This window comes from Arvicola amphibius, chromosome 8 (genome assembly GCF_903992535.2).
Source record: "Arvicola amphibius chromosome 8, mArvAmp1.2, whole genome shotgun sequence".
NCBI classification, from domain to species: Eukaryota; Metazoa; Chordata; class Mammalia; order Rodentia; family Cricetidae; genus Arvicola; species Arvicola amphibius.
The window spans coordinates 121,636,946-121,662,473 of record NC_052054.1 but is presented as its reverse complement, the minus strand read 5'-3'; the positions used below and the strand labels follow the sequence as shown (position 1 = coordinate 121,662,473).

Below are 25,528 nucleotides of genomic sequence, written 5' to 3'. Positions count from 1 at the left end.
GGCGTCTGGGGTAACTAGGCAACGCGTTGCCGTAGCAACTGCGGACACGCAGAGGGTTAGGCGCTGACCCTCAGGTCCTCAGCTAGTCCGGGTGAAGGGTCCCGCGATCTCGCGAGAGTTGCCACGCCAGTCCGTAGGGCACCGTGGGGGCACCGAGGGGCTCCGTGGGGACCGTGGGGGGCACCGAGGGGGCCCTGTGGCCGGGCCGCGGGTATGGCTGCTCCGCCTGGGGTGCCGCCGATGCGGGTGCTGGAGGAGGCGCTGGGCATCGACTTGTCGCCCACGGGCGACGCGGCGGCAGAGACGGTGGCCGCCGAGGGCGCCTACTACCTGGAGCGTATCCTTCTGGTGACTGTGGGGCCTGCGCAGTGGCTCCCTCTGGGGCGCCCGTGGACCGTGGGACACCCTGGAGGAGTCCTTGTCACCCCAGTGTGTCGTAGCGCCCACTGAAGTCACTCTAGGAGTGTAGGTTCATCCATGGTCCTGAGCATAGGGAAGCCTCCAGGACCAAGTACTTTACACCTTGTCGACATGAAGGTGCCTCAGGGAATTGATTCAGTTCTGTGATTTAATGGTTGTCTTAAAAAAAGATCCTCAGAATACCTTCGCAATGGCTTCCATCATTAAGAGAGATGAAGGAAGACCCGTGCCTATGGGCATAGAGATGAATGCACAGACTGCACACATGGTTGTGGACGGTGTCCAACTGTGCCGTCCTAAATAATTTGCCCATGTATGGTTGGCTACCTTCTTTAGGAGTTTTGGTTTTGGCTATTTAGTGATAGCACTGATTAAATCTCCCCTCCCCCCCTCATTGGGCTACTTAATTGGGCTATTAAAGCTGACAAATGCTTGGAAGAAAGCAGCATCATGATGAGCAGTTATGAGTGAAGGTACCAAAAAAAATTGAATAATTTTATGTGTATATTTAGGTTCACTATTTTGCAAGGCTATAGAGGACTTCCCTTCTCTAGGTAGGTGTATTAATTATTCTGTATTAATGTGCACTATTTGGAAGAGTCATATAAGTTTTTCTTTCAGTAGATAAAGATGTCTATCCACAAAGATGTCAAAGACAGTAAAAAAAATCTCCCTTTATTATTTTGCACAGTTATAATCCTTTGTGTCTTAATTCAAGATCTCATAGATCCAGCAGTGATCCATTTGTGATCTTTAGCAGGCTCAGTTATATTCATATTTTAGGGAGTCACACAGAAGCGCATAAGGAGTTAAAGAAAATATGTAGTATTATATTGGATTCTAAATGATTTTTACAGGATGTAAGTCTGAATACCTTGAAATCAATATGAATAAAATAAGTGGATGCTTTAGTGTTGTAATTGAGTCTTTATAATCTGTTTTCATAGCTCAAACAGGATATCTGTCTCAGAATGTTCCCTTTAAAGATAAAAAATATGTTATAATTTCTGAACTAATCTGCATCAAACAATTGCAAAAACTTGTCAGCATGAAAATGAATTATCTAGAAATAGTTTAGTTATTAACATGAGATTAATAATTTGATAACACTTTGAAGATCTATTTGTTAATTAAATACAATATTCTTACACAATGAAATTTTAAGCAAGAAAATCAGACTTATAGAATTTTCCAGAAACACTGAATTAAAACCACAACTTGTTTCAGTTTACACACCCATCTTTTTTTTGTTAACTTTTTTAATACAATATATTTTGAGCATGTTTATCCCCTTTCCCAACTTCTCCCAGATTTTGCCCATCTCCCTCACTACCCAATTTTATGGTCCCTCCAAAACAAAAACAAAAATAAGAAACAAAATCCAGAATAAGTAAAAAACCAACAGCACCCCCTCCAAAAAAAAAAAAAAACCTCACAAAAATGAAAGTCAAAACAAACAGGCAAAAGACCAATATAACAAAAATGACCAAACCAAAGTGAAGCAAATTATCTACAAAGACACCTCTGAGTTCATTTTGTGTTTTACAGCTTCTCCAGGGCATTGGGCCTGATCTGGAATGTGGGATGTGATATCGCCCAGTGAAACCATTGAAGAAAACTGACTTTTCCCTTGCCAACCCCTATCAGTTGCAGATAGCTTCTTGGTTAGGGTTGGGATCCTGAGTCTACTTTTCCTTCCCAACTGCCTTGTAGCTGGAAAGATCTTGTGTGTTCTGCCACACTCCTTGTGTGTTTATATGTTACACACAGATCTTCCAAAAAATGCTTTAAGTCACAGTTGCAAATGTAAGACAATCAGATTTGTTAATTAGGTAGCTTCTATGTCTTTCTTCCATCTCTTCATAGTTGACTGATTACTGTTTCATGTTTCAAATGGAGAGCCAGGGGGGGAGAGCAAAGGCAAACATCTAACTAGTTATTTTTCTACATTCAGTGTTGAGGGAAGAGGTTTAGTCATGGGAGAGGTTTTAACTATTAGTCAGAATGAAGTTTGAGGATTAATTATGAATGCCAATTATCCTTGTATCCCTGGGCTCTCTTCACATGCGTAATTAGGAATTGACAGTATTATGTTATTTGACATTGTTTTGTAAGGCAATTATTATAGTTGCCGAAGTGAGACTTTCTTGGGTTTAAAGTCTAGGGCTCTCAGGCTCTTCAGTGGCTAAACTGAAATTATGGTATGCTTAAGTGAATCGGAACTCCAGTGCCCTTTACCTTGCACATAGGTGTAAATATCTCTGATTTAGTGCATTTTGCCCATATTTCACTTATACTTCATGCCATACTACTGATACTAGAAAATGGCCCATCAGTATTGAAAAAGGCCTTTGGAGGAGGTTCACTTGACTTCTCCAGGCAGTCCTCTGGTACTTCTCCAAAACATCCAGACCCAGGAAACATCTGTAGACTAATGGGGCTCAAAGCAGACACAGAAGCAGGGCTCGTCATTAGTGTCATAATTTCAGTTCTGTGCCAGATAGTTTCATGCAGCTTGCTACAAGCAAAAGTCATCTGAGAGGAGAAACCTCAATTAAGAAAATGCTTCCATAAGATTTGGCTGTGATAAAAAAGACTGAGTTGTGTGTGGGCAAGCCTGTAGGGCATTTTCTTGGTTGGAGATTGATGAGAGAGGGCCCAGTCCACTGTGGGTGGGGCCATTCCTGAGCTGGTGATTCTGGGTCTATAAGAAAGCAGGTTGAGCAAGCATGATAAGCAAGCCAGTAACAGTACCTCTCTATGGCCTCTGCATCAGTTCCTGCCTCCAGGTTCTTTCCCTATTTGAGTTCCTGTTCTGACTTCCTTAGGCGAACAGAGATGTTTAAGTGTAAGCTTAATAAACCCTTTCCTCCTCAACTTGCTTTTTGGTCACGGTGTGTCATTCCAGCAATAGAAACCCTAACTAGAACAGTTGTTAACTTGGCATACACGGAAAGAAGGAAACTCAATTAAGGATTGCGTAGATCAGTTGTCCTATGGCCATGTCCCCAGGGAATTTTCTTTTTTTCTTTTTTTCTTTTTTTTTTTTTTTGAGGGGTGGGTACCTCTTGCCTCCTTTCAGTTTATTACTTTGATTTTGACTCTAGGACTTGCTCTTTGGAAGCAGTTTGTTTGCTGAATCTTTCTTTTTGTTCAAATCACCTTTCTTCTTTCAGCATACAGTGTCTGTTTAATAGGGGATTAAGTTGTAAGAAAGTTGAAACATTAGGGAATTTTCTTGAATGTTATTTGGTGCAGGCAGGCCCACCCCACTGTGGGTGGTGCCTTCCCTAGGCCTATGGGCCTGTGCTTCATAAGAAAGGTCGCTGAGCAAGTCAGAGACCCATCCTATAAGCAGTGTTCCTCCATGGGTTCTGCTTGTGCACCTGCTTTCCTTTCCTGCCCCAGCTTCTGTCAATTGACTGTAACCTATAAATCAAATAAAACCTTTCCTCCCCCAACCAAAAGGTTAGTGCTCCACCCCAGTAATAGAGGCCAGTTAGGATAGTAGGAAAGATGCTTCTGCCAATATGGGCCTCAGTGTTTTTGTTCCGGCTTAGGGAAGGTGTTCAGGAGAAAGACCCGAAGGCAGCAACTGTCCTTCCTGCTATCTGCTGGTTGTTATCAGTGACTCTTGTTTCTTCTGTGAAGGGTTTCCCAATGGAATTGCTTCTTTGTTTTAAACTTTCTCTGGATATTTAGGAGTTCCCAGTTTCAATTGTCAGACACATGCTGGGAGGAGTTTGGACTAAGCAAGCTAAAGGTTATTTGATTTTGGTGTTGCTTCTTAAAACCAAAACCCTTCCAAGGAAGATAAATGAAACACACACTCTTTGAAAGAGAAGTATTGAAGGTTCCTCTTCCTCTCTTCACTCCCCTCCCTGATTGGTGTTTAACTATTTTGTAGGTCTCTGTATTCCAGCAGTAAGAATTTCGTATCTTAGGTTGTGAAGATTGATGAGTTCGCTGCCTTCTCTAAGGTTACTGCGGTCCCAGGAGCAGTTTCTAGTGGCTGGGTGAAGTTAAAGTGAGACTTTGCATCAGCTTCAGCTCTGGATACAGACCCAGAATCTATAGCTGCAAAGTTAGGGATTTCAGACCCACCCTGGAACAAGGCTGTAGCACTAGACTGGTGTCCCACCTAAGATGCCTGCTGTCTATGAAGTGCCTCACTGATGGAGAACCATCCACTGATAGCTTTCACCTACATGAAAATTCTGTCATTGCTGCTTTTTATTATAGTTTATTGCTTTTATTTTTAACATTATTTTGTCTTGGAAAGAATGTTAATTGGGTACTGAAAAAAAGTAGCTAATATAACTAAATCACTGGCTTCTGTTTTCCCCTTCCTTTAGTTCTTCCTTCCATTCTTTAAAAATTTCTTAGATGACTTATATTTCTGAGATTGTAAAATAGTATGCTCTAAAATTTTATGTGACTGCAAAATATATTTGTGAAATACTTAGTAAATTGCTATTTATTAATAATTAAAGTACTTCCAGCTATCAGAAAGCTTGTGTTTAGATGCTAGAGTTTCTTACATATATTGAAATAATAAGATTTGACAAAATGAATGTAGACTCTAGACTAACAGCTGTCTACTAAATCCAGAAGGTTTAATATTGCATGTATTAATGCCATGGGCTCTTTAGAGAGAACAACTAGTTTGCTCTGTGTTCTGTAGTCTATGTTAACTTTAATGAATCACACATGAATCCTTAAATGATGAACTTTAATGCAGTAAATCAGGTGAGCACTGAGTTTTTTTTTTTTTTTTTTTTTTTTTTTTTTTTTTTTTTTTTTTTTTTTTTTTTGTGGCTAACAAGCTCCCAAGATGCTACAGGTCTGAAGACAATAATTGGAACAGCAAACTTATAGACAAATTGACTTCTAATAACTATATTTTCAGATACTGCTGAGCATGCTGACACCTGCCCACAATCCCAGCCCTCAGATGCCAAACAAGGCAGGGAGTTTGGTAGTTCCAGAGTAGCCAAAACTACAGAGTGAGGCTCCGTTTCAAAAACAAAAACAGAAAAAAAGTTCCGATAGAAGAATAGTGTATAGAGCCCATCTTTATGTCTCCTGACTTTGAAAGACCCATATACTACCACCCACTATGAGAAGCATACAGTTTATGTGTTGACTGACAGGTATTTCAGCTCTGAGCGGAAGCTGTGGTCAGTAGCTTTCCACTCTTGCCAAGTCTATTGAGTTAGTAGCTCTGTGTATTAGGTGCTAATAACCTAGCAGATGAAGACTTCCTGGTAAAGACCATTCAAGTAAACAGCAGTGAGAATGTGACAACAGGCATGCCAATTAGTGGCCATCTCTTATCTGTATTTCTCAGTTAACTATATTTAGGCTGGTATTCCTAAGATAGGGATATTTGCTGTTTGTAGTGCCTTTCCAGTTTGGTAAATAAAATGTTAATGAGAGCGGATCCGGGCTAGATTTTTTATTGCTTCTGTGAACGTTGGCTGTGAGAAGGTTGCAAAGATTGAATAGTGATTTCTGTCTACAGCTCTAGGAAGTTATGGAAAATCCTAATTAGCAATGTCTCATTCTGGTCTTCTCTAAAGATGCTGCTTGCTGTATGCTACCTATAAGGATGACAGAGGAAGGGTCTTGTAAGTGAAGAAGTTTGTTTATTGCTCATAGCTGCAAACTGTTGATTGATTCACTTTCAGAAGAACCCACTTGTGACCCATTTGGGCTGTCATTTCTGTTGTTAGTCCAGCTGAAGTATCCCTCTGAGGCATCTGGTCATGAAGTTGTGTCTTCTGTGGTACTGTCATAGTGTTCCATGGCATTTTCAGTGCATGTATTGCAAATCTCGGCCTGTCTTCTAATGGGATCCGCAATACTAGGAGCTAGGGCAGATTCCGCTAGTTTAGAGACTAGCCATGGTGACTAAGTATCAGGGAGTATTTCATACCATAAACTGCTGACATCCCTAAAGTCCTCTTAGAACATGAAGATGTGACGGAGTGTGAGCTGCTGTCTCTAACTAGGCTGCAGCTGTATGATATAGAATCTAGCCTGGAAATGGGGGATACCATGGATGTAGGCAGGACAAGAGCAAGAACAGGCTGTAGACTGAGGGCACAGAAAGGCAGGCCCTAGAGCCAAGGGCAACAGAAAAGGTGCAAATGAGATTTGCATCAGGAGTGCAACATCACTATTAATATATTCTTTGGGGGAGTAGTGGACACACGAGGGTAGAAATGTTTAACTGTTCAGAGCCAACTTGGCATATTTAAAAAAAATTGAGTCTAAATGATCACTTATTTTCCCCATCAGAAAACATCTCTGCATGCAAACCACGAAGAGCTTAATTTATATGCATGCTTCCTAGACCACAGGCTCTCCGGAGAGACCAGATCACAGGTGAGAAAGTTGCTCAGTAGAAGGAGAAGTAGAGTAAGGAGTTAGTTTTTCCTTTCAGACAGTTGTCCATGACTTGCCCTTTTCACCTTTGTAAGTTTGCTCTCCAGAGAAATGTATCCCCCCTTTTTCACATGTGATGCTCCCTCAGATTCTTCTTCGTTTCTCTGGCTGTCCAAAGGGTCAGGAGGATCATTACCTAAATACAGTGCATTCACTTCATGAGAACCTCCGAGGCTTTGGAAATAGATGATGCTTTGATGTGCTGGGCAGGTTATCTGTTTTCCTTGGAATGATCAGGAATTGGCATCTGACTACAAACCCATATTTACCCCAAGCACTGGGGAGGTTAGAATTGAGCCCGTGGCTTCAAATTTAAGTCTTCAGGTCCTCTGGGTGTACTGCATCGCTGTGGATTTCTGGTCCCCTTTCTCCTCTAATTTTCATAGTCACGGAGTTCTGTATCTCCAGTGGCATGCACATTTGTAAATTGCTACAGAGTCATTTAGTATCAGCTTGTACATTTGGCCATGTGTTGCTGGCTATCCAGACAACAGATGCATACAGATAGCCACACCGTGCAATACAGCCTCTTTTTCAAGAACACTACACTACCACATTCAAGATGAGTTGCTTTGGGAAACTCCTCTGTACAGATCATGTTGTGGCTACTTAAAGATATCAGTCAGGGTGTGTAACTGCTCCTCTTTTGAGTGCTTTGTTCTGTATTTGATCTTTTTTTGGTTCTAATCCTTTGGCCTTGGTTAGATTAATGATCAGTTCTTTAGCCTCTAGCTGCTTTATATTTCTTTCTCCCTTGTGCTCTTCAAATCGAGCTATTTAAATGATTTTATTTAGCTGCTGGTAAGGTGCCACTGAGATTTGGAAAACAAATATGTGAAGTCATTACTTAGGATATTGAAAACAAATTTTGTATTTATATTATCTAAGATGTTAATAAACTGTGAATAGTTATGGTGCAATGTAAAAATACTATGATATGACAGAAAATTCTCCGCATTGAACCCAAGAAGCATGTCTCTGTCACTCATAGCCTAGGAAATCTCTTAATTACTATTTCTCAATTTTCATCTTAAATATGACTTAGATGTTTAATCTCAAAGGGTCATTTTGAAAGTAAACAATGCTGTACTCCATGGAAAACACATTCATGCTTTATCAAATGACATTTTTAATATAATCTAGTTTTTTGATTGTGAGGAAGCAGTATATTTTTCATGATTAAGATATTGCCTAGAACATTTTTTTGGGTAAGATTTCCAAGTGTTGCCTTACATAGCTAGTACTCTGAGGACAAAAGACATTTTCATCTCAATATCAACATATTAACAATACCTTTTGTTATCTCTTCCTCACATAGACAGTGTGTTCTCATTTGTAATTTTTAGTCTGTGTGCAGAGGATGTTAGAATATTTACTTTGCTTTGGAATTTATCATACACAAGTGGGAAGAATGACATTATTTTCTGGAGACTGACTGACAAGGGATTGGTATTGAAATCACCTTGGAGTAGCCACTTCTCAGAAGTGTCCTCTAGCTAAGCCCTAGGAAATTTTATTTAAATAAATAAAAATGTGTCAGAAAATTCAGTTCTAGAACTGGAGGGAGGCTTAGAATGGCTTGTATTTATCCTTTTACCTTAACCATCGAAGGAAGATTTCTTCATAGATTCTCATCTCCTTCTAGAGTGAGGAAAGGGATAATAAAAATAGATGTACAGCTTTTACTGAAACTTAGGGACCATTCTAAATGATTTTTCTCATATAGTTCCTCTCTAGGTCTCTTGAAAACATGCAAGATAGTTTGGTAGCTGTGCTGTCCCTAACTTGATAAAGCAAGGCTCCTGCCTCCTGGGTTTCATGTTCTGTTTTTGAGTTTATAGGGACAGATCCCAGGACCTGCTCCTGCTTAGCAAGCGCTCTTCACTAAGCTACACCACTAGCAGGTTTTGCTCTTCACTAGTCCTTATTTGCTGAACATGCTTTCCCTGTATAGCCTTTAAGATATTGAACTTGAGGTTTGGCTGTAAAAGCTGTTGTGGCTTATTCATCACTTATTGCTAATACTGAAGTAAGCTTAGCTACTATGTCTGTGAAGAGAATCACATGAAGACTGAATGAAGGCCATCATCCAACACTGCGACAATGTTAGCCAGCTCTCCTTTTAAGTACGTGCTGCTTCCTTAGCTCAGGTTTCAGATGACTGCCACCTGTCACCTTGACTGTGACATCATGGTAGTTCCTCAGAATCATCCAGCTAAGTAGCTAATGTATTCTTGACCTTCAGAAACTGTGACGTAACAAATGTTAATTGTTCCTTTTACAAGGTTTATTGAAATATGATTGACAATATAAATTGCATTCATTCAGCTGTACAATGTAAAATTTTGATACACTTATTTCAGACATTGTGAAATGATTACATAGTTGAGAAATTGATACATGTGATGGTTTGAATGACAGCAATGTCCCTCATAGACTCAAGTATTGGAACACTTGGTCTTAAGCTGATGGGACTGTTTAGGGAGGCTTAGGAAGTGTGTCTTTTTTGGAGGAAGTTGTCACAGGAGGCAAGCCTTAAGAGTTTAAAGATTCCCACCATTTCCTGTTGCTCTCTGCTTTGTTCAAGATGTGAATTCCAGCATCCTGCTCCAGCCCACATGCCTGTTTGCTGCCTTCTCCTTGCCTTTATGAAATTAAATTAAATGAAATGCTCTGCAACTGCAAGACAAAATGATGTCTCTTTCGTAAGTTGCCTTGGTCATGGTGTTTCATTACAGCAACAGAAGAGGAACTACAACAGTGGATTTGCCTCAGAGTTTTGTTTTAAAAATAATTGCTTTAGTTAGCATATACAATAATCTGCTTCTTTATGACCTTTTATATATGTGTATCATTTACCCTGATTTGGCATTGTGTATATATGAGTGTATTGCTTAATAGATATGTAGATTTCTCATACAAGAGAAAACATGGAAAATTTGTTCTTCTGAGTTTCTTGTACTTGATATCATGATCTTCAGTTCCATTTCCTACAAATTACATATTTTTCTTCTTTATAGCTAACCAGAATTCTATTGTGCATGTGTATGAACCACATTGTTTCATCAGTTCATGCTAATAGACATCTAATCTGCTCCTTTGTTTTGGCTGTTGTGAACAGAGATGCAGTGAACACATCTATACAGGCATTTCTGTGTACACTGATTTTGGTCCCTTTGTTTAGATGTCCAAGCATGGTTATCTGGATCATGTGTTAGTTCTAATTTTGCTTTCTTTGAGGAGCTCTTCATTTGGTGTAGTGAAACCACTGAAGAGCTATGCTCTTTGAAAATGTCAAGTATCTGACTCATTATTGTCTCATGGCCTCCACGCTGTGCACTAGGCCTCCAGAACTTACTCTTTATGATTGGAAATGTATTCTATTCCATCAATATCTCCCCATTTTCTCCACCCTTAATCTGTGATAACTACCTCCTACTGTCTCTTTCTTTAAGTTGAATAACTTACAGTTTCCAGATATAAGTGAGATCCTATATGTTTCTGATTTATTTTTGCTTGGTTTACTATCTTCCTATGTGTTTCTGATGTGGTTTTGCTTGGTTTACTGTCTTCCAGGTTTATCCACATTTTAGTAAGCAGCGTTTCCTTACTGTTCTTTTAAGCCATATGTTGTCGGAAGTTTTTTATGCAACAATAAATAATAAGCACATATTTTGGTAACTGAGGGGCTAACCTAAGAAGAAATGTTTCTAAAGTATCAGAGTGACTGTGCATCGTGGGAAGACACAGAGATTTAGAGGACTTTAAGTTGGAGAGGAAAAGTTCCTTAAAGATATGGCTGTCAGCATCTTGGTGCTTCCTAAGAAATAACTGGCAAGGAAGGAATCCTATTGGGAATGGTTTTGCAGCAATAGATAGCTAGCACAAGTAGTCACTTTTCTCCTTGGATTAGTTAATGTGGATGCATTGAAGTTATAAAACAGATTGCTGGCATGCACCCTTTTTTATATAGTTCCTAATTCTAATTCATACTATCTTAATGATATTCTGTAGCTTTGTAAATACTATTAAAATCAAGCTAGAAGTCACTGGGTAATAGTCATACAGGCAGAAATGTAGTTTTTTATGGACTTACTGGTATAAAATACTGGTTGAAATAATTTATATCTAAACTTATAGGCTTTATGGAGAAAAAGGTTGAATTTTAATTTATATGCCTTTACAAAATCATATTGAGGTAGTTAGATCCAATACTGTACTCGAAGTCAAGCAGCTTTAGTATAACAACACTGTTCTACTTTTCTGTGTTAAACTTGACAACTGCTCAGAGGTGACCCTGACTGAAGCTTCTGAAGATGAGTGTGAATACGAGGAGGTAATCACTCATGTGAACTCTTTCTCTTATTTCTTGGGGGCACATACGGGCTTTATTTAAGATAAGCTATGTTTTAAACAGAAGTTTAACTATTTACTGATTACACTGGTGTTGGGAAAATGCTATTTCAACATCTACATTGGGTGGGACATCTTCCTGTTCCAGTTGCCCCGTTTCTGTTTGGGTTCAACTTCTGCCACCTCCCTTGTTTGTGGCTTCATAGGTGGTCATTTATATCTGGGACTTTTCCCCATCATCCAATTTGTTCTTGACAGGGATTTCCAGGTTGCCAGTATCAGTTGAAGCATAGTCCGCTGGTTTCTTCTACTTTAATTGTAGTTCTGTAAAACATGCTCCTGTCTCAACATTTTCTTTTAATTCATTGATTCTGAGCCATGATATAAAGTCACATTTAGATGTCAGAGCCTGAACCAACTGTGTAAGTGGGCCTGGCTGAAGCCTTGACAGGCAGAGGCTTGTAAGTTAGACAGATTTAGCTCATCTCTAGAAGCACATAGTGTTCTACGTAGAGTATGTTTTTTGGAAGCTTTAGTTTAGGAAGAAATCTTCTGAAATGAAATGTTGCAATGTCTCCTTATGTTTCTTTCCATAGCAGCATTAATTAAAATGATACTTTTTATTTAGTTGAATACTCTACTTCCTCAGTGCAAGAGACTCTGTGAGACCTGCCCAATATTATACCCTATTTCTGTTTTTTAATTGCCCATTGTCATCTCTATCCAAAAATTGTTTCTGAAAATTCCATAAATAATCAGTTTTAAATGACTTTTGTCATAACTGTTGTTATGATTGTTATGTTAGTATTGTCATCATTCCTGGTCTCTTATTATGCCTACATAAACTGCATTGTATGTTTACATGGGAACAAAGTATCTGCAAGGTTGGCAACTAACCACATCTTTAAGCATCTGCATCATGTCTGAGGATGTATCATTGTATATGAGTGGGGAGCACTGTAAGGCACTCGACATTTCAACCCACTCTTCCTGTCCTTGTCTAGATACCAGATGACAATTTCAGCATTCCAGAAGGTGAAGAAGATCTGGCAAAAGCAATTCACATAGTTCAAGAGCAGGCTACAGACGTTCAGATTCTGGTGAGAATTTTGTATAATACTTTAGCTAGCAGTTTAACAGGAATACTTTTTATATGAAGCTTTGAAAGTAATTCAACTACAAATTATGAAAGAGAACACTATAATCTGCTATACTTTTTCACTTTGTCGATTTTCATAAAACACTTAAAGTAAGCTTTATTTATTTTTTTTGCAGCACCATTATCCAGACAATGTCTACTCTTATATGACGTTTTAACAAATGATACCTTCCCGGAGAACTGATTAATCATATAAGAAAGTAAACTGAAATTGTTCAAAACTGTTGTTAAATGGATAAGCTATAGATTATGTAGTGGACCTTATAAGCATTTTATGTCTTTGTTTTCCTGGAAGTATCTAACCTACATGGAATGCTTAACAGTTAAAATTTCATGACATTTTCTTTTCTGGAAGGTGAACTAATTTTGTTAAGAAAGCATGAAAAATAGATAATTTAGTTATACCTCATATTACAGTCTTTTCCAAGTCTTAAATAAATAGGGATATGTATATCTATGGGTATATGTAGGCATGAACACATGTGTTCCTCTGTGTGTATTCCTTGGAGAATGTAATTATATAATTTTATAAAAAGAAAGGTTTATTACAATTAAGTTGAGTTTCATTTTCTAAAGTGTGACTTTTCTTGTAAGTATATTTGTTGTTCTTTTAAAAAATGCTGTAAAGTCCCAGGTGGCAGCTGTAGGCAGGCAGCGGACTCTGGGAGCAGCCAGTCCCAAGGCAGAGACTTGCGGGTCCCTAGTGGGTCGCCCAAGATCCCCAGGGAGGGTCTCTGTGGGTGGCACATCCTCAGCGAGCTGGTCCTGCCATGTGGCGAATGGGGAGAGACAGCTAGCAGCGGGTTTGGACATGTGGCAGGTAAAAAGGCACATAGACACAGTAGGCAGGCATAGAGTAGAACTGGACATTTATTACTTAGAGGAGAGAGAGAGAGAGAGAGAGAGAGAGAGAGAGGGAGGGAGGGAGGGAGGGAGGGAGGGAGGGAGGGAGGGAGGGGGAGAGAGGGAGGGAGAGAGACAGAGAGACAGAGAGACACCACGTGTGCACATGCCAAGGGACAGGGAAAAAGAGAGAGATTGAATATGGCGGCGAGAGGGGTGGGAGTGGGGTTTCTGGGAGTGGGCGTGGCTTGCCCCTTAAAGGGCCAACCAAAATAATAACAATATTGTAACATTTTGCAAATTTTAGATTTGGATTCATCTTTATTTTTCTACCTTTTGTACTGTTAACATCTATAATGATTTCCAGTTTTTATAAATTAGAATTTTGATTTTTAAAGACTAAAATAAGAGTTAAATTTCTGAAATTTTGCCCTTCATTTTCTCTTTACTTTCCCTCTTTCCCTCCTTTTCTAAGACTTTCCATAGTAGTTCCCATATTCTTTGCGAAGCCTGACTGATGACTACGACCCCTTCCATGCTTACCAGTTCCCCGGGTAAAAAGGAGATGGGACACCCAGTTTTCATTCTGCGTGGAAGCTGTATTTATTTTTATAAGATATGTATGCTAGTATGTAAAAGTTTTGTTGTTGGATGAACGTGGTTGTGCACACGTTTAATCCTAGCACTTGGGAGGCAGAGGCAGGTGGATCTCTTTGAGTTTGAGGCCAGCCAGGTCTACAGAGTTCCAGAACAGCCAGGGCTACACAGTGAGACCCTATCTTGAACATCCTCTCCCACCAAAAAACTTTTAATGTAGTCAGTTGTGATGACATACATTGGCAGGATATGCTGAATGGAGGCAGGAAAATCATGAGTTGGAAGCCCGCCTGGAATACACTATAAAAAACTTTTATTGTGATTATTTTAAGACGTATAAGTAACTATTTCAGATTTTAATTTTTCATATGATAACTCTTGTATAACTCACATGAACAATCTCTCTAGCTTTCTTTGTTTCCCCTCTAAAAATGTTTCAAAGTGAAATTCTAGTTTATCTCTTATCTTTTTTTTCTTTTTTATATGGTTTATTTTTTTATATTTAAAAATTTCCATCTCCTCCTCTCCTCCTCCCCATTCCCTCCCCTCCCCTCCACCCATACCCCCCATCTCTTATCTTTAACATTTTTAAAATAGGTATTTCACATTGTGTGACCTGTTCCACCATTTTCCAGCCCTTCCATGTCAGCCTTCAGCCACTGTAGCCTCCTCTCTCCCAAGAATGAAAAGCAATTATTTGTTCCTCCATTGAGAGATAGGGCCAGCTTTTCCAGCAGTGGAGCCACTAACCTGCTAAGTTGACCAGCGAGGGGCAGGACCACTTCTGTGCCCAGGCCACCAGATCCAGCTGTCCTGTGGCTGCTGGCAATAAATAACATAGCATGGGCATCCTCGCAGAACCTGGCTGCAGTTGGGCAATAGAAACCACACATGGCCCTTGGCTGCAGCTCCAGCATGGACCATGGCCTCAGGTGGCAGTGCAGGCTACCCAGATTAGTTTGTTCCTGGCAGCAGCATGGCCCTTGGACATCAGCTTGGCCTCAGATGGTGGCTCAAACCTCGGGCATCTGTATGGTCCTTGGTGCTAACAAAGGCCATGGAAGTTAACACGGACCCTGGCTTTAGTAGGGTCACAAACTCAGACATGGCGCTTGGAAGCAGCACAGGCCCGGAAGTCACATGGCACCAGGTGGCTGTGTAGGCTGCCGTTATTATCCTGTTCCTCACTGTTGCTGTATCTTCAGTTTTCAGCACGGGTTCTCTCCACAGTGCAGGAACCCTAAGACTTCTTCTCTCCCATTGCTACACCATACATCTGTTCATCTCAGTGGCACTCCCCCCTCAACCCACAAGGGCCTGCTGGCTTCCTGCCTGCCTAGGCCATGAGTGGGCCTGTATTTCTTATCTTTTTGAATCTTTAATTTCTCTAGCCTTCACTTTTGCTATGCTTCAGGCTAGTTTTCCAACTATATCTAAATCTTTTTTTTCAGTAGGCTTTGGGTCCAAGTGAGTAGATTATTTTTGGATAATTTAGCAATGTGTAAGCCCTCCTGAGGGTTGGGCATGCATGCATACATTTTGTAGCAGCTTCATGGGCATTTTTAGAAACTATAGGTAATGCCCTCCCTTTAGGATGCTTTTCTATTCTTTCTGTTTTTCTAATTCATTTTCTCATACATATTATGTAAAAATAACGTTTTACATTTATTGAAAAAGAGAATGAAGCATTTATTATTACATAGTGAATGGTTATTTTCAGAAATAATATTGAGTCCTTACCTAGCAATTACATAGTCCTTCTTTTCTAGTAAATACTATACCACAATGACATGACCCCAGTCACACTGTCCTTAGCTCTTTCTGCATCTCCAATGACATTAATTATGGAGGGTCAGATATTGTTACATAATGTTTAAAAATAGTTTTATGAAGGATAGTCCAAGTTGCTGGTTTCTACCATAATCATTTGAACTGTATATTTATAACAATTTGTTTTAAATTGATTTATTTTTAATTTTGTGTATGTGTCCGTGTGGGTATGTGCACATGAGGGCAGGTACCTGCAAATGCCAGAAGAAGGCATGGGTCCTTTGGTGGTGGAGTTACAGGTGGTTGTGAGCCACCCCACATGGATACTGGGAAATGAGCTTGGGTTTTCTGGTAGAGCAGTGAGTGCTCCTTCAACTGTTTCTGTAGCCCCTGACAGAATTCTTTGTGGGTTTCAAATTTTACCTCAATTTTCCAGTTTTTTCTTTTTTTAATCCATTCTTTTCTTCTACATAGCTATCCCCATTTCCACTCCCACCCCTCCTCTTGTTCCTTCCACACCACCACTCCCTTATCCACTCCTCAGAAAGGGTAAGACTTCCCATGGGGAGTCAACAAAGTCTGATACTTCACTTTGGAGGCAAGACCAAGACGCTCCTCCCATATCTAGGCTGAGCAAGGTATCCCTTCAAAAAGAATGTGCTCCTAGATGCCAGTTCAAGCACTAAGGATAAATCCTGGTTCCAACTTTACATTTTTCATTTCATTTTTAAAATGTCAAAGCAACTAGGAGGACTGAACATCTGTGTTCAGCTTTGCACAGGACGTTTGAAAGGGACCATTTGGAACTATGACGATTCTTTTACCCTGGGTGCAGTTCTCTGTAAACATCCTGTACCTTTTATGTAACGTTTCCAGTTGAGGAAAAAAGTAAGGAATAAATGTACTGCTGAGTTTTTGTAGGCCTTCTTTCCCAACAGCCGGAAAATAAGCGAGTAAGTTTTGTTGATGACATGAAAGCCAGTGGTGCATTCACCGTGTTAGGTTTCCTGTAGCTGTGGCAGAGTGCTTGAGCAAGCCACTTCAGTGGGACAGCTTCCTTTTGTTAGAGTTGTAGAGGTGTCAGCCTAACATGGAAGTAAAGGCACGGTGAAGAAGCTCACTTTATGGTGGGAAGGAAGCAGAGTGGAGCCATAGTTGCAAGGGGCCAGGCCAAGGTAAAGCTCTCTACATACGTTTCCAGTGACTTCTGGCCTCAGTTCAGATCCTGGTACTTCCAGAGTTCCACCTCCTCTCAACAACTAGTCATGGCTTTATTTCATAAGAGAGTTAAACTTTTTATCAGGCCAGAGACCTCATGAGCTTACTGTCTCTGAAAACACCCTGGCAAATATAACCGAAAGTGTGCTTTGGTATCTCCAGACCCTTCTCATTCTAACCAAGTTGATGATCAAAATTAATAATCACACTTCCCAATGCAGTCTTATATGCTTTTTGTCTAATATTATTTGTTATTTTCTTAATTATCTTAAAATTTCTCATACAGGTATCTAAAATGTTTTCTGTGAAGATAACTACACTTGTGGGTCTTGAATACCTTAAGTATTGGTAGCAGCTGCTCAGCTGTCCCATGAGGTGTGAGAGTCATCACGGACAGCATGATGACAAATGGCTGTGGTTATGGTCTAAGCTCATATGGAGTTGATAGACTCATTTGCTTCCATTGCCGATTCTAGTACTGACATCATACATCGTTCCTCTTGTATTTCTAAAACACAAGGTACCAAAATTGTAGTGCCATTTAATGATATTTGAAAGAATCAACAGGTCTCTTCATTTCTTTCTTCTTTGCTGTGTTGTCTTGAAAGGGAGCTCTGACCTCTCCATAGTCCCTCAGAGGACCTAATATTTCTCTTGCCTCAGCACCTCTGTAATTGCTGATGTGAGTCTGACTTTGATATAATATTTTGTTCAGATACACTTTAATCCAGTGCTAATCCCAGTTCAGAAAGACACTGTCCTGACTGATGAAGTCTTGAAAGCTCAAATCCCTAAAACTACAATTTCTGTAGGGAAAAAGACTGTATAAAAGGGATGGAGAGCTAAATTCTGAGCATGGAATTAATGAATTTCTGTTTTTTTAAAAAGGATATTAGCTGTCTTACTGTTTCTCTTGCTGTGATAAAACTCTGGCAAAGAGCAAATTGGGAAGAATTTATTTTAGCTCACAGTTCTACATCACAGGCCATCACTGAGGGAAGTCAGGGCAAGAACCTAGAGAAAGGAGCTGATGCAGAGGCTGTGGAGGCATGAACGCTGCTTGCTGGCCTCCTCAGCCACTTTCTCATGGCATCTGAAACGCCAGCCTGGGGTGGCACTACCCACAGTGAGCTCCTGAGTACTCAATGATTTTTCTAGCCCAACATCTAAATGCCGCAATTCCTGTCTTCTCACAGCCACTCCCTGTTCCAAGAACCAATTTCTATTTTATTTAGGGTTCTTACTGCTGTGATAAAGCTTGATGAACAAAAGAAACTTATGGTGGATGAAGCTTATTTTACTTAACAGCCTGTAGTCCATCATTGGGGAAAGTCAAAACAGCGACACAGGATAGGCACCTGGAGGCAGGCTCTGAAGAGGCCATGGAGGAGTGTTGCTTACTGGCTTGGCCCCGTGCTTGCTCAACCTGCTTTCTTAAACGAACTAGGACCACCTATCCAGGGGTGGCAATGCCTGCTTTGGGTTGAACTCATTCGCATCAATCAAGAAAATGCCCCACAGGCTTGCCCACTGGCCACGCTGGTAGGGAGTTTTTCTCAGTTGGTGCTCTTTCTTCCCAGATGACCCTAACTTGTGTCATGCTGACATAGAAACTAGCCAACACAGTTGCTCAGTGAGTTAACTGTGTACTAATTTTATCCTTTCATATGTTACTCCATGCTTTCTTCAAAAAGTTCACCCCAGCAGAAACTGCAAGTCTGGCAGGGTTAGCAGCCTTCTGAATATAAGCTGCCTGCAGGAGTGGAAACTGAGCCAGTATCACAAGGCACACGCCTGGTAAACTAATTGTTCCTGCAGAGGACTTGACGGCTGAGAAACATGGACACTGACTTACTGCTAACAGAGGCGGAACTTGTGCATGCTTTACTCTGGTTAGCAGATGGGGCTTCAAGAACTGTCACTATTTGTCAAGTTTTATTTATTGTTCTTTCTAAGTCAACTACATGCTCCTGCCGGACTCTGAAATTCTAGACCACATCTGCTTATTTCTATGTTAGTAACTGGAGAAATTGAAGCATTTTACAAATTATAATTTGTAGATTGGTGGACTTTACAGAATAAAATGGATTCAAAATAAATCTCCAAGCCATAAAGATAGATTTAAAATTAGGTGCGATCAAGGCCTCTAAGAGCAAACTTTAGGAGGTCATCAGTGTTTGGCTTTTCTTGGTCATCCCAGCATGTTTCCAGCAATGTTAGGGAGGTGGAATGGCTACATGGGATGGATCAGGAAAACTGGTCATTTCTTTGCATTGGCCTTCCTTCCTGATCACAAAATGCTAGGTGTACCTTCCTGAAGAAGCCAGCCATGTCACTGCTTGGTTTGAAAACAATCACGTGGCTAGCACCACAGGAAGACACTTACACTGTGGTGTTGCTGTCCATCCTTATTTGTGTTTCTGCTGGGTTTCTGGTTTGATGTGTGAGCATGCTGAATGGATTTCCACTGTCCACCACAGCAGGGAAACATTGCTTAGGAAATGCAAAAATGGAGTGTGGAATATTCATCTTGGTACACAATGAGTTTTAGAAAAAGAGAAAAGAGAGAAAAGTCATACAAAAGAAGAATGTGAATGTATTCTCTTAGAACTTATGCCCTGAAGGAGAGAGAACAGATAATTATAATCACATAAGGTCTCAGAATACAGTTAATGTTTACACATGTGTAGACGCTCTGGAGGACTGAGTATTTATAGTTGCCCACAATCTACTTTTCTTTTTTAAATTTTGATTTAATTTTTAAATTTAATTTTACATCCCATTTACGCTGCACTTCTTTCTTCCACTCCTCCTCCAATCCCCCTCACCCCACCCTCCCTGCCAACCCCTTATCTGCTCCTTCCAATGGGTAGGGACTCCCATGGGGAGTCAACAAAGTCTGTCCCATTAAGTTTGGGCAGGACCAAACTGCCCCCCTTTGTATTAAGGCTGAGCATGGCATCCCTCCATAGGGAATGGGCTCCAATAAGCTAGCTCTTACCCCAGGGATAGATCTGGGTTATACTATCAGGTGCCTCACAGAGAGTCCAAGCTTTACAACTGTCTCCACACAAGAAGGATGGTAAAGGGACTGGAATGGGAGATGAGAACATAAGGGAACAGGATGGACAAGGGGGAGAGGGATGGAGTGGGAGAGCAATGAAAGATATGTCTTGATAGAGAGAGCCACTACAGGGTTAGGGACAAACTTGGTGCTAGGGAAATTCCCAAGAATCCATAATAATGACCCCAGTTAAGACTCTAGCAATGGAAGAGAGGGTGCCACCTGAACTAGCCTTTCCCTGTTATCAGATTGGTGACTACCTTGTCATCATAGAGCCCTCATCCAGTGACTGATGAAACCAGATGCAGAGATCCACAACCAAGCACCAAGCTGAGCTTCGGTAATCCAATCAAATAGAGGGAGGAGGGAATATATGAGCAAGGGAGGTTTAGAACACGATGGAGACATCTACAGAGACAGCTGAACCAAGCTCGTGGAAAATCATGAACATTAGGCCAACATCTGTGTGGCCTCCATGGGACTGAACTAGGCCTTCTGTATGTGGAATACAGTCTACTTTTCTAATAAACCTTTCTGTATCCTGAAGCTTGTACTATTTTTTTTTCAGAATTTTAAGTATAATGATACTTTACAATTCACTCTCCAATATATCTCATTTTTCACCCAATTTTCACTCTTGGAAGTATAAACTGTGTAGAGTTTTTAGAAGGCTAATTTGTTTATGAGTTTTTGAAAAATAGAACTTTGTTAAAATGTCTTAGAACATTGGTGTTTTGAATGTGAGCACTGTGCATGTACACAGAACTCCAGAACCTCCTCAGTAAACGGAAGGATGTCTTTTGGAGGTCTGTGTCACTCGCTATCCCATTTTTTGTGGTCTCAGCTTTGCAGTTGATCACATGATGTGTTGGTGACTCAACTTGTCTTTTACAGATGTCTTTAAGAACTATAGGAGCCGGGCGGTGGTGGCGCATGCCTTTAATCCCAGCACTTGGGAGGCAGAGGCAGGCGGATCTCTGTGAGTTCGAGTCCAGCCTGGTCTACAAGAGCTAGTTCCAGGATAGGCTCTAAAAAAAAAAAAAAAAACTGCAGAGAAACCCTGTCTCGAAAAACCAAAAAAAAAAAAAAAAAAAAAAAAAAAAAAAAAAAAAAAGAAAAAAGAACTATAGGAGTTTAGACTTTGGAATTCCAGTGACTTCACTCCTCCTAGTGAGGCACATCTGTGCCTTTTGTACTGATCCTTTTTCTAATAAATATGCCTTGTCTGTTCATAATGAATACCTACACACAACTGACATCATATCTAAAATTCATACTTAGGAAATATACAATATTGCCTACTTTGTTGAATGAAATGAACTCTGAAATGTTTTATATTTTATTTTTTATAAATAAGTCTCTTTTTAAGAATGAAAAAAGTAAATCAAATGCCTTTTTATATTTATTTATTTTTTTAAAAAAACTGTCCTTTTTTATTATACATACCAGTCCAAGTTCCCATTTCCTCTTCTCCTCCCATTTCCTCCACATACCCTCCCACCCAACCTCCATCCAATCCTCAGAGAGGGTAAGACACATTGCTCTGTGGAATGTCCAAGGCCCTCCCTACTATATATCTAGGCTGAGCAAGTTATCCATCCAAAGAGAATAGGTTCCCCCAAAAGCCAGTACATGCAGTAGGGATAAATCCTGGTGCCAGTGCCAGTGGACCCTCAGTCTGCCCCAGCCATGCAAAATAGCACTATATAACCTTCATCCAGCAACTTATGGAAACAGACCTGCACTGGAGCCCTGGACTGAGCTCCCAAAGTTCAGCTGAAGAGTGGAAGGAATGCGGCAATGAGCAAGGGGTCAAGACCATGATGGGTTCACCCACTGAAACAGTTTACCTGAGCTAATGGGAGCTCACCAACTCCAGCCAGACAGGGAACAAGCATAGGACAAAACTAGTCCCTCAAATGCGTTTTAAACATAAAAAAGAACTTTTTTTGACAGAATTTTGTTTTGAGATTTTGATTTTGATCCTCTGAGAACTTGGAGTAAGGCTTTTGATCTTTCGTCATTTCAGTATTTGGGCTGACATCTTTGTGATTTTGGCCCAGATCTCCTCTTTCAGGGAAGTCTTCCTCTGCGGCAGTTCTTGCACGGTACACTACTCTACACACACATTAACCACAGATTGGCATTCCCCTGCCTTTGAGAGTCTGCCTTTATATTCCTGGATACTTGCTGTTTATCAGAGTGTGTGGACTATGCGCCCACATATTATGTTTCTACCTACTAAACTATTGCATTGGGAATAGAGATGTTTGTTTCACTAATCTTTTATTCCTAGTTTTTAGGACAATGCATAATATTTAAGGAAAAAGTTACTACAAAATGAGTAAGTGAACAGCTACCTGTTCCCTTAATAAAATCCTGATATTTGCATAATGAGTAGTTGTGCATTTAAATTTCAGGAGCAGAAAACAGTTCTTCCTTCGAGGCATGTAGTACACGAAGCCATAGAAGACTTTCTCTGTAATTTCTTGATCAAAATGGAAATGACCAGAACTCTGGACTGCTTTCAGGCCGAATGGTAAGCCCTTATGGAGAGGTAGTTCTTCAGGGATGTCAGCAGATTTACAGGTGGAAGTTTAGCTTTCTTAAAGGACTTTGCAGTAATAAGCACTTTGGTTTCTTTTATTGTTGCTATGATAAAAAACAAAGGCAACTTAGGGAAGAAAATGTTTACTTGTGGGCCAGTTCAAGTTATGTGATGCTATTTACAGTCATTATGGTGTGGTCACACTGTGTCAGTTGTCAGGAATTAGAGGCCATTGGATGCCTGGTCGTGGTCAGCTCACTTTCTTCATTGGATACTGTGCAGGGTCACCTACCCAAGTCATGGTCCTGTCCATCATTAAGAGGGATCTTCCCATACCAACTACCAAAACCACAAAGGATTCAGAGGTCCACCCGTCTGGTGACTGCAGATTCTGGCAGTTTACATCAGCAGCAGCAGCAGAGTGAACTTACATATGTGGGATAAATCGTTCCCGTCTCTGCTGAATCCCACACTGTCAGGGGAGCTTTCCCAGTAATGCTTTGTTTCACAGCCTTTTCAACATCAGCTTTCAAACTTAGCTTCCTTTCAAGTGATCAAGGGAATGAAATGTCTTCTGGAGTTTTACAGCAAAAAGCTATTTTGGAAATAGTTTTCTCTTAGTTTTGCTTAATTTATAATGTTTCTTTACATAACCCCTAACACTACTTACCTTTTATGTATAATAAAGATTGTTTTTCTCTATTTATATAGCTGATTGATTTTTCTAATAATATTATTTGATTTAGAAGTAAATTGAATTGTATTTTCAAATATTAACCAATATGATTTTCTTGTTAGAAAAAAATTAATGTCTTATTGATTGTGAAAACCAGCAGGCATGCTATCTTTTCTTTTGCTATAACTATAATTATCTTTGGATTCCTAATATTTTTAAAAAATAGTAAATGATAGATATGAAGCACGTTTACTTTTTACTAGACATCGCATATTATAGAGAGTGGACTTCTACACAAAAGATGTTTAAGGAGTTTTGTAACTGAATTCTCATTTTTAAAAATTTGTCTGTGACATAAGATTTACCTTTTGCTTTCTTGGTCCACTTATAATATACACCTAGAACTAATCAGTTTCATTTATTTATTTTTAATTTTGAAGATAATATTGGCATTGTATTGGCACCCCCTCTACTCCCAACTCTCCCACTTCACCCCAATTTCTTTTCAAACTTCATTATCTTGACTGCACATGTGCAATACTACATTTTATGAGGAGAACCGAGGTCTGTTCACAACAGACTTAAAGATGGAGCGTTTGGAAATAAGAGGAGAATGCTGCTTTTAACCTGGAAACTGTGCACCGTTTAAAAAGAAATTTTGCACAAATTTTCCAAAAGAAATAATTGCAAATAAATTAGAAATGCAGGTAGGGGATTAATATGTAGCTAATTATATGAAAAATTAGCATGATTTAATTATTTTTATGTCTTTCAAGAACATGTTAGACTATTACAAAGTATAATGGACTCCCTTAAGGGAAGTATGATCCAAATATTATATATATTAAGTTAAACTCTTTTTGTTATTATTATGTGTGCATGTGTGCATGTGTTAGTTTGTGCACATGTGTTGCCATGGCACACATAGAGGTCATTTGGAGTCAGCATTCCCATAACTATAGGTGGTTCTGGGTATTGAACTCAGATAACCAGGTGTGTGTGGTAGGCAGATCTACCCTTTGAACCACCTTTCTATGCCCCAAATATATTCTTAAAGAGTAGATGATTGTTATCATACTGTCTAAGGTAGCAGTCTCATCCATGAGACAAAATTTCAGGAAACTATGATACTATTAGGATATAAGCAGTTCCCAAGAAACATACTTATTTAGCATTTTATTGTAAACAAAAGGTAAAACTTGCGAATGTATATTTATTAACTTAGTAATATTTTGGTTCACCCAATTTTTATCCCAGCCTGTAGCTGCTGCTTTGTACTTATTCCCATAGCTGGGTAATTGTTTTTCACTTAAATAGTTTGAATTTGGTCAGTAGCTCTAGCCTATGCTGCATACAGTAGGGTTATAATTTAAGACTAGTAGACACATTAGTTTTAATTAATGTATGACACAAGGCTTGCTGTGCAGCTCATGCTGGCCTGACACAGAGCTTTTCCCGTTAGCCTCCAGTTACTCGTGATTCAGCCAACCATGTTGACTGAATGTTTTTTTAATGCAGAAAGGCAAATCCCAAACCATATGAAATTGCTGCAAATTCATGTTCTCCAACAAAAGTAGACAAAAGTACAAAAGCACAAAAGTACTGGCTTATTGTTTGGTTGCGCTATAAAAAGAAAAAAAGGCAGCAGCATAGTCTGGGCAGTAATATTTGACTTGTGTTCTTCTAGTCTTCAATAAATGCAGAATATCTTTTAAATCCAGTGTCACAAATGTATGACCTGGAAGCCACATCTGGCCTACTTCTTGTTTGTAACTAAAATTTCATTGGAAATAAAGCCATGATTTCTCATAGGTACTGAAAATGAAAATCTTATGAAAGCAAATTAATTAGGCACACTGGAGTGTCTGGGGATGGCAGAACAGAAAGCAGTTTTACAAGTTCTAAATTATTAGTACTCTTGAGTTGCCAACAACAGCCATCAACTTATTTTCTATGATTTGTCTGTACGTACTATATATATAATATAATATAGCTGTGTGTATTCTAGACGTACGCCGGTGTGGTAGAAATCTGCTTGGGGAGCACTAACCTGCTTCCACTCTGCGGTTTGGTGCTGTTTTGTCCCCTTTAGAGGGACTCACATGTAAAGTTAATTGACGCTGTGAAACTAACGAGGGTAAAATGAGAAAAGAGCAGTGGACCTTTGTGATCCCTGAACTTCCGTCTCTGCAGACATGTCCTGTCCCGCACACTGCGACTGTCTCAAGGATCGGTCACTTGTGTCGTCGTCCCCATGGCTAGCTCGAAGCACAGCCTTTCTTTTCTTCCTACTTCCTTTTCAATCTGGTACACCTCAGTTCGCCTCTGTTCCTACCATTTCCCTGAAGACAGGGTTGTGCTAAACATCCTGTCAAGGGTAATAGGGCAAGAAATTATTAAAGCATTTAATTATTAACTTAATTTGTTCCC

General features: G+C 39.9%; 1 protein-coding gene across 1 annotated transcript in view; it reads left to right on the top strand.

Moving 5' to 3' along the window:
- The first annotated feature begins 213 nt into the window (after window positions 1-213).
- The window catches only part of Spag16 (sperm associated antigen 16), a 961,928-nt gene continuing 936,613 nt past the window's right edge, over window positions 214-25,528 (top strand). The window contains exons 1-4 of the mRNA XM_038341053.2: window positions 214-337; window positions 11,160-11,206; window positions 12,228-12,323; window positions 22,295-22,413. Of these exons, the coding sequence (XP_038196981.2) occupies window positions 214-337; window positions 11,160-11,206; window positions 12,228-12,323; window positions 22,295-22,413 (386 nt within the window). The remainder of the gene's footprint in view (window positions 338-11,159; window positions 11,207-12,227; window positions 12,324-22,294; window positions 22,414-25,528) is intronic.